Raw genomic sequence first — 9,563 nt, 5'->3', positions numbered from 1 at the left:
CCCTCGCCGCCTGTAGCCCAGCAGGTCGCCACGCCGGCGGCACGCGTGCAGGAGCCAGTCCGTGTGATCATGGCGCACTCTGTCGAGATGGAAGAGGCCGAGGCGGTCTTGAGCCGCGCCATGGTTGCATGCATCACCGGCAACAGGCCGCGCGTGTCCGCCATCGAGGTCTCCGACGTGCTGCTTGCCAACTTTGACCTCGTCGACAGCGACTTCACCGTCCATGCCCACCATCCCGAGGACTTCCTAATCCTATTCAGCTCCCAGGCAACCAAGCGCCGGCTGGACGGCAAACACTTCATCAACTCGCCACGCTTCCCCCTCTCCCTCAGGCCCTGGAGCAAGGTGGCTCACGCCAGTTTCGACGAGTTCGAGTTTTGCGTCGAGCTGGAGCTTCGTGGCATCCCTGCCCAGGCTTGGCACCTCTCCACCGCCGAGCACATCCTGGGAGCGAGCTGCTGGATTGAGCGCCTCCACCCCAACACACGCTCCAGGGCGGACCTGGCCACGTTCCGGCTGGCAGGGCGCACACATTGTCCAGACAGCATTCGCCACAATGCCATTTTGGAGATTGTTGAGCAGATCCCCCCGCCCGCCTGAGCTTCGACGCACCAATCATCAAGACGCTCACATACCCTGTCGCCATCGCGCTGGCGCGGGTCGTGCCGACCGGCACATCGTCCCTCGGCGCCCAACCTGGCGCTGGACAAGGTGGAGCGGGCACGTGCGATGATGCCGGCTGTGACCGCGCCCCCGGCCCAGGCAGGGCGCGTCGTCGTGGCCGTAAGCGCCGGCGTACGGATGCGCCACCTGCAGGCCGTGCGGATGGCATGGCCATGGATTCCGCCCTCTGGTGCTCCGGCAACTGCGTTGTCCGCGCGGATGGTGTGACCATGGCTCCATCTTGGCCAACCCCAGCCGCGATGGATGCACCGCCGCCCGTACAGCAACCTTGCCGCAGCATGGCCCCGTGGCCGGGTCAGCATGGGCCCACCAACCACCATCACGCTGCCAGAAAAGGAAGGGGAAGAGGAAAGCAAAAGAGGGCTTTGCCGGTGGACCAGGAGCGCAGCGACGCAGACAAAGCAGAGCCCCACAGGGCGATGACGAATGTGGCTGCTAGTGGCCCATCCTTGACCGTGGGAGCCTTGGTGCAGGAGCCAGCTAGCGACCCGTCATTGGTGGCAGCCACCCCAGAAGCATCTCCAGATCCAAATCAGGCCAAGATCACCGCAACCGAGGCGGGCGGATCACGAAAACCCCACGCCCGAGACGGATCGCGAGAGCCCCGTGCACAGCCCCATGCCTGGCTCGCCTGATCCGATGCGCTGCAGCGACCGGTCTGCCCTGAGCGTGGTGCCAGACTCCCAGCCATAGGGACCAGCTATCCTGTCGGGGCAAAGTGTTGCCACGCTGACGCCAACATCTGTTGCGGGGCCAGACAAACCAGACCAACTCCATGCACGAGATGAGGAGGACAGGGGAGGGCAACCCACCGCTAGCGGTAGCCCCACCACCAGACAGGCCGAGCCCCACACCCCGGTGAGAATACTGCAAAGGCCTGCGGCCCAGCCTACGATCAATCCGCCCACGATGACAAGGCCCTCTGCGGATACGCCAGCCCCAACTAGCGTACAGCAAGACCAGCACAACTCTGCATCAGGGCGGTTCGCCTCCCCGCCGATCACGCTACGTCGATCCCGAGGCCGCGCAGCTCCGCCGCACACTTGGACTTTGGGCGAGTTCCTGGCCGCCGCCACGAAGCACATCACCGCAGCCCTGCCTACCCCGGGGAGAAGACCACGGCGCCCGCTCAACTTCACTCCGCGGCGAGGCCGCTCGGCCAAGACAGCGGCCTCCCCGCCGGCGGCTCCGCCCACTGCTGAAAGAAGATCGCAAGTTCAGATCTTGCGCACCCTGGGAATAGTCGGGACAAGCCAGAAGATCACACCGGCTGAGATGAAGGCGTATGATGATCTGTTCGCAGCACCCATCCCACTCTCGGTGCTCACAGCCATCGCCGCTCTGGTTGACCGCGACATCCCTACGTGCATGGCCACTCCAGCAACTGTCCCGACAAGCAATGCTGCGGTACGCGCGCAATGAGCCGCACGCACACGCCCCCTGTCAACCTGGTGTGCATGGATCACAACCTTAGACTTGTTGTTTGGAACGTGCGTGGCCTTAATGCGCGCGCCCAACGCACGGCGATCCGCTCGTTGATTGTAACCACCTCCGCCTCCATTGTTTGCCTTCAAGAAACAAAAATGGCGTTGATTTGCTCGTCGGTTGTTCTGGACACCCTGTGCTCCGAATTGATGACTACATGTACCTCCCGACGCAAGGCACGCGGGGCGGCATCCTGCTTGCATGGAAGAGCAACAACGTGACCATCACGGATCCTTTGCTCACCATGAACGCTCTCATAGCCAAGGTGACCACGGCCACAGGTGCGCCCTGGTGGCTGTCGGTCGTCTACGGTCCCCAGGAGGATGCAGACAAGATTGCATTCATGCAAGAACTGAGAGACGTGTGCGCGAGCTGCCTCGGGCCATGGATGGTGTGTGGAGACTTCAACTTAATCCTCCGTGACGAGGACAAGAGCAGGGGCAATCTGAACCGCCGCATGATGGGCCGGTTCCGCCGCCTCACCAATGACCTCATGCTGAAAGAGGTATACCTCAACGGACGGCGCTTCACGTGGTCAAATGAACAATCGCCGCCCACTTTGGTGCACTTGGACCGCGTACTCTGCACCTCGGATTGGGAAGGCGCGCACGCAGACTGCCACTTGCGTTGCCTCGCGTCCGTCGTGTCAGACCACAGCCCACTCCTGCTCGACTGCTCACCTACGCACACGGCGAGACGACGCTTCCATTTTGAAGACTACTGGATGCGCTTACCTGGATTCCAGGACACGGTGGCCACGGCATGGGGATCAGTCCATGACCCGGATCCTTTCCGTCGCTTGATGTTGCCCTTACAGGCAACTGCGCGCATGCTCACGAGCTGGAGTGCCAAGGCAGCGTGCATACGGGACAAGATGGCTGCATACGGGACAAGATGGCGATCTCCCGCGAGCTCATCTCACGATTCGACAAGGCCCAAGAGGATCGCCTGCTATCACCCCCGGAGGACTGGTTACGCAAGCAGATCAAGATCGCATACCTCGGACTGGCCTCCCTTGAGCGCACCATAGCCAGGCAGCGTGCCTGCATCACCACGCTCAAAGAGGGTGACACCAACACGGCCTTCTTCCACAGGCAATGCTCATACCGTCGACAGAAGAATCACATCCACGCCCTTACCGTCGACGGCCAGGTTATCACCGGCCAAGAGGAGATGGCGCAGGCAGCATTCGCCCACTTCGACGAGCTCTTTGGCTGCCCTGCCGCACGCGACTGCTCGCTGGACCTCGAGCACCTCATCGAGCCTTGCGACCTGGCAGGCCTCGACGAGCCGTTCAGCCCCGAGGAAATATGGAACGCCATCAAGCTCCTGTCGGCTCGCAAAGCTCCCGGGCCGAACGGGTTTACTGCTGAGTTCGTCAGGGCCTGTTGGGGCACCATCCGGCAAGATTTCTTGGACGTCTTTCAGCAGCTATTTGAGTTGCGAAGCCGAGGTTTCTACAAGCTTAACCAGGCACTACTGACCCTGATCCCCAAGCGTGCCAATGCCAACGAACTATGCGACTACATCTCGTGGCCAAAATATTCACGAAGGTGATATCCCTCCGACTTGCACCCAGAATTGGCGGCTTGGTCAGTCCAAACCAAAATGCGTTCATCCCAGCAAGAAGCCTCCACGACAACTTCGTTCTGGTCAAGCAATCTCTCAAACTGCTGCACCAGCTCAAGGCCCCGCGGATTATGCTCAAATTGGACCTCACGCGGGCCTTTGATTCCCTATCGTGGCCATTCCTCTTTGAGGTTCTTGGACAGTATGGATTCGGGCCTCGATTCAGGGAGTGGATAGCAATCCTCCTCACAACATCCAGCACCCACGTCATGGTCAACGGCGAACCCGGCCCACCAATCTGGCTACGATGTGGTCTGCGCCAGGGTGACCCCATGTCCCCGCAGCTCTTTGTGCTCACGGTCGACACCCTCAGCCGCCTCGTGCGACGCGCCCACGACTACAGAATACTACAGCCGCTGCACCCCTGACGAGCTATTCCGGCGATCTCACTATACGCCGATGATGCGATGATATTCTGCCATGCCACCCAGGACGACGTGGCAGCCATCAAGGGCATCTTAACCCTGTTTGGCCAAGCAAGTGGACTCCGGGTGAATTATGCAAAGAGCTCAGCTACCATCCTCCATGGCGAACCCACGACGGCCGAGGTGATCACCCAACTTGGATGCCCGGTGGTTGAGCTGCCCATCACCTACCTTGGTATACCGTTAACACTCCGCCGACCCTCTGCCGCACAGTTACAGCCCCTCGTCGACTCGGTGGCCGCCCGGCTCCCGACATGGAAAGCTTGGCTCATGAACAAAGCCGAAAGGCTCGCACTAGTCAAGTCGGTGTTGAGTGCTATCCCAGTCCACCAGCTGCTCGCCTTTGCCCCGCCCAAGAAGACACTAAAGCAGCTAGAGAAAATCCAGCGGGGTTTTTTGTGGGCCGGCCGCGCCATCGCCAACGGAGGAAACTGTCATGTCAATTGGCGCCGCGCCTGCCGCCCTGTGGAATATGGTGGCCTTGGGATCCGAGACCTGGAGCGCACAGGCCTTGCACTACGGCTGCGATGGATGTGGCTCGCCCGCACGGACACTGACCGCGCATGGCAAGGCCTTGAACTCCAGTTCTCCAAGGAGGAGCGTGCACTGTTCTTCGCATCCACTACTATGATGCTCGGCGATGGCCGGACAGCACTCTTTTGGGACGACCGATGGATCAGCGGCCAATCTGTCCATGAGATCGCCCCCTGCTATACCAATGCATACCCAAGCAGCGACGCAAGACGTGAACAGTGGCCGATGGACTCAACGCGAACACTTGGGCCCGAGACATTCAAGGAACCATCGGGATACACGAGATTGGCCAGTACCTGATGCTATGGCAGGCGATACAACACTTCACCCTATCGGAAGAACCCGACCGGCTGCTTTGGAGATGGATAACAAGCGCTACATATTCGGCCCAATCTTGCTATGCAGCCACCTTCCAGGGATCTACACGCTGCCACTCGTGGAAGCTGATTTGGAAGAGTTGGGCGCCACCCCACGTCAAATTCTTCCACTGGCTTGCCTACCAGGACCGATGTTGGACGGCGTCAAGACTTGCTAGCCGCGGCCTGCAGCACCACCCTAGGTGCCTCCTCTGCGATCAAGACCCGGAGACCATCCAACATCTGCTACTGGCATGCCCGTTTGCTAAGCAGATCTGGCACCTCATCCTGGACTTGACGCACATCCCTGCCCAAACGCCGGCCAATGACACCACCTTGATGGACTGGTGGCTGCGGGCGAAGGCGCAAACCCCTCCAACGCTGCACAAAGCTCTGCAATCAATCACACTGCTCGTTCCCTGGATGATCTGGAAACAGAGGAACGAGTGCGTCTTCGACAATGCAAGGCCCTCGATAGATGCGCTAGTTGATAGGATTAAAGACGAGGCCAAATGTTGGGCACAAGCTGGGGCACAGGGGCTGCGAGTAGTCTTGCCCGCCTCCTGGGATGTCCACTGATCGGAGGAGCTAGGACCCTGTAAATATAACCTCCTAGGAGGCATGTACTCCCCCACCTTTTCAATGCAATGAAACGCAAAATCGCTTTGCGTTTTCTCGAAAAAATTGTGATAAACACAATATGTTTTTCCGCAAATTGTGACTGCCTGAGACCCTGAAGTTATAGTTTGTCAGATGGATTTGATTAAAAGGGTGAGTCGCCATAAGCTTGAAGCCTTGAACTGGCCTTAAAATACTGATATGGCCAATATGCTCACATACTTAAATGAAAGTAGCAAGCCTGATCCACACGCAAACTGAAGGACCATTCAGTAAGGAAAATATTGGCATGCCTGGGTGTTATTGGCCTGATGATAATGGGAACTGATTTCAAACAAATAATTACATTGTTTCAAGTAATTCTCAATATTTTAAAAGACATAGACCATCTGAGTTTACTGCTTCATTCAGAACATAGAGTAATAGGGAGTTCTCTTCAGGTCTTTCTGCATAAAATGTTTTACTACCATAAATTTTGTGTTGAAACCAACATTATTCAAATATAAATCAAAACTATATTATGCACAAAAATGTGTGGAAACAATAATATTTTATCTGTTAGCATCTTAGAATATGTAGCAGTACCAGGACAAAAGGAAAATCTTGTAACTCACAATAACAAAAATGCTAGCTAGTTATTGTAGATTTAACTTTTGAGGCAAAAAATATAACATGTTTGTATGGCAAATCTGCATATGTTGAGAGAGGTACAGCTGGTAGTGTAGTGATACCTTCACTTACTTCAGGCTTTTCATGCAGATGCATCATTGTGGGAATGGATGGTCCATATATGTCAGCATCTAGCAAACCAACCTTAAGCTTAAACTCCTTCGCAAGTGCTACAGCAATGTTAACTGTAACAAAACAAGTACCAGATATAAGGAGCATTTTATCAAATAAGTGATATGCCTCTCCATTTCTGCACAAGAATCATAAGTTGTTTATCTTGATTCAGTATAAGTTTGGTTCATGACAGTTTCCATGAAAAGTAAAGGGAAAGTATGCACCTATATCATTGGCATCTACCTCTCCAGAGCGGAACATTACGTTGAATACCTTAACCGGAATCAATTCTACTTAATGATAGTTAATGGTCATATATCAAGTCTAGCATCATTGCTGCTTCCAGGTGAATTTACAGTTTTTTTTTCCTTTTAGGAAGTATATATGAATTCTAGAATCCTAATGCATTTTCCGATATACAACCTCTGTAACTTAATGTAAAACGTTTTTGCAGTTTAATTTGAAAAGAAGAAACCAAAAACGAACCTGCAGTGGTGGACTTGCCGACACCGCCTTTCCCCGAGGCGACAGCAATGATGTCACTTACGCCACTGATTGACAGCCCGCCCTTTGGGGCGGCGCTGTAGCATCTCCTGCTACCAAGCAACCCCTATAAAAAGCAGGACTGTGAGCACATTTCCAGAAAGCAATTCGGTGGAATGAGCAAGAAATGGACGCAAATGTGCAGCGGCCTCCTGGGGGAAAATTGAATCATTTGGCAGCTATAGGAGAAGAGCTGTGGTCTCACCGAGCGAGAGGCAATCCGGAGCATCGGGAAGAAACAGCCCTGCCGGAAAGAGAACGTAGGTTCTTCTTTTCCCCTTCTCTGTTACTGGGACGGTGTGGTGGGAGGAGGTATGGGAAGACTGGTGGTGGGCGGGAGAGGTCGCGGATTCGCTAGGTTGAGGTGGGACGAGGAGTCCTGCAGGAGCGGCGGCACCAGAAGGGATCCGGTGGAAGTCGATGGCGGCGACCTTCCAGGAGGCGGCGGCGTCTGTGACGGGAAGGGTGTTTCGTTGGTTCGACTTGGATGGCAGACGGTGAGGGACCCGCGGCTTGGGCCATATGGGCCGTACGCCCGTGCCTCATGGACCAGCCCACGGGCACATAATCTCACGGGCCTGGCACAGCACATGATTAAAAGGGCCAGGCCGGACTTCTGCCCGTCACGGATCAAGGCCGATCCCCCCGAGGCCAAGACTTCAGGTGGATCCTATTTGACGCTCGTTTTTTTTTTGAGAATCTCACAAAGCTTTATTACTGAATCATAATGTTCATAGGTACAAAAAGAAGATCGCCGGGTTGTCCTAGCCAAGTGTGTCGGCCAAACCCTAAAGATAACGCATGCTTTGCGAGATTATGGGCCTCCGTATTGGAGGTCCTATACTCATGAGTAAACGAACATGGAATAAAGGTAGTTGCTCTAGCCTTGATTTCCTCGACAATGGCTCCAAATTCCGCTGAGCTTCCCTGTCTGATTGCATCTACCACCACCTTGCAATCGGAGGCAACAAGTAAATGGTTGATATAGAGATCTTCTGAAAGTGCTAATGCCTCCCGAACAGCTAGTGCTTCTAGCACCTGGGGGTTGTGCAGTCCTCTGAAAATGAGAGCTGACGCTCCCATGAACAAACCTCTCTCATCCCTGCAAACCACACCAACTGCACCAAACGTACCTGGGCGTGACACTGCCGCGTCCACATTGAGTTTGTAGTAATCTGTTGGTGGTGGAATCCACGTACGGGGTCGTGGTACTGCTATCCCATGTGCTTCCTCCTTCTTCTTCAAAAACTCTATGTCTGATAAGTAAGCTTTGATGAAGTTGTCAGTGGCAAACGGAGTCTGGTATATATCCTCATGTATAGCTTTCCGTCTTGCACTCCAAATCGCCCATAAAGTAACAATCATCAACTGAAATTGCTCTGGTGGAAGAGAGTCATTCATGGCAAAGAGCCACAGCCGTGCGTCAGGTTCTGAGGTTGCCCACATGTGCTCGACCATCTCGGCTTCTAAAAGTGCCCACACACACCTAGACACATTAAACTCCAGCAAAGAATGCTGCCAGCTATCCTGCCCTCCGCATAGGGAGCAAGCACTCGTAGTGGCCATATGACGATGGTTTAGGACATCTCCCGTAGGGAGTGAGTGTTGCGCCAATCGCCAAGTGAAAAAGCGCAGTTTCGGTGGCACTGACATGTTCCATAGCGAGTTCCACCCCCTCATCTCATGTTCAGAGTTGGAAGGATCCTCCCTTTCCTCCAGCCATGCCTCGCGCCCAATCTTGATCTTGACAATCATCTTATAAGCTGACCGTACAGAAAAACGCCCCCTTGGATCATCATTCTCGCCCAGAAATCGTCCACAAGCCGTGTACAGAGCGGTATTTGCAAGATCGCCTCCACATCAATGGGTATGAACACCTGTCTAAGCAAGTCCTCTCGCCACGCAGCTCTTGTGTGGTCGATCAGATCAGAAACCAGTTGCGGTGGGTCAGCAACTAAGGAGGCTACCGGCTTCATCATTCCGTCCCTTGGGATCCAACTATGTTGCCATATGTTCGTGGTAGTTCCATCACCAATACGCCGGATAGCTCCTTGGGTGATAATATCTCTCCCATCAAGTATAGATCGCCACATCTGAGAAGGATGTGGACCTAGTTGAGCTTCAAGGACTGTACATTGTGAAAAATATGATGCTTTAAGGATTTGTGCACTAAGAGAGGAGGGATCATTCAATAATCTCCAAATTTGCCGAGACAAAAGTGCCAAGTTGAAGATTTCTATATCCCGAAAGCCAAGTCCTCCCAAACTTTTCGGTCGGGTCATCAAATCCCAAGATACCCAACATGGTTTCCTCTTGCCTCTCTTGCTCCCCCACCAAAATTGACGAATGAGTGACGTAATGCTTCCACAAAGGCCTCGAGGTAATCTGAAGCAAGACATCGAAAACACTGGTAAAGCTTGAGCCACAGATTTTATGAGAACCTCCTTTCCTGCCATTGATAAAAGTTTCTCCATCCATCCCTTTATCCTTTCCCAAACTCTGTCTC

General features: G+C 54.4%; 1 protein-coding gene across 1 annotated transcript in view; it reads right to left on the bottom strand.

Annotated features, from left to right (window-relative positions):
• LOC119286718 (iron-sulfur protein NUBPL-like) overlaps window positions 1-7,520 on the bottom strand; it is a 10,546-nt gene extending 3,026 nt beyond the window's left edge. The window contains exons 1-3 of the mRNA XM_037566159.1: window positions 7,263-7,520; window positions 7,001-7,124; window positions 6,463-6,585 (exon numbers count right to left, since the gene is read on the bottom strand). Of these exons, the coding sequence (XP_037422056.1) occupies window positions 6,463-6,585; window positions 7,001-7,124; window positions 7,263-7,286 (271 nt within the window). The 5' untranslated portion in view covers window positions 7,287-7,520. The remainder of the gene's footprint in view (window positions 1-6,462; window positions 6,586-7,000; window positions 7,125-7,262) is intronic.
• Window positions 7,521-9,563: the final 2,043 nt, after the last annotated feature.

This window comes from Triticum dicoccoides, chromosome 4A, assembly GCF_002162155.2.
Source record: "Triticum dicoccoides isolate Atlit2015 ecotype Zavitan chromosome 4A, WEW_v2.0, whole genome shotgun sequence".
Taxonomy (NCBI): domain Eukaryota; kingdom Viridiplantae; phylum Streptophyta; class Magnoliopsida; order Poales; family Poaceae; genus Triticum; species Triticum dicoccoides.
The sequence above is the reverse complement of the archived record's forward strand: the minus strand, read 5'-3'. Positions and strand labels throughout refer to the sequence as shown.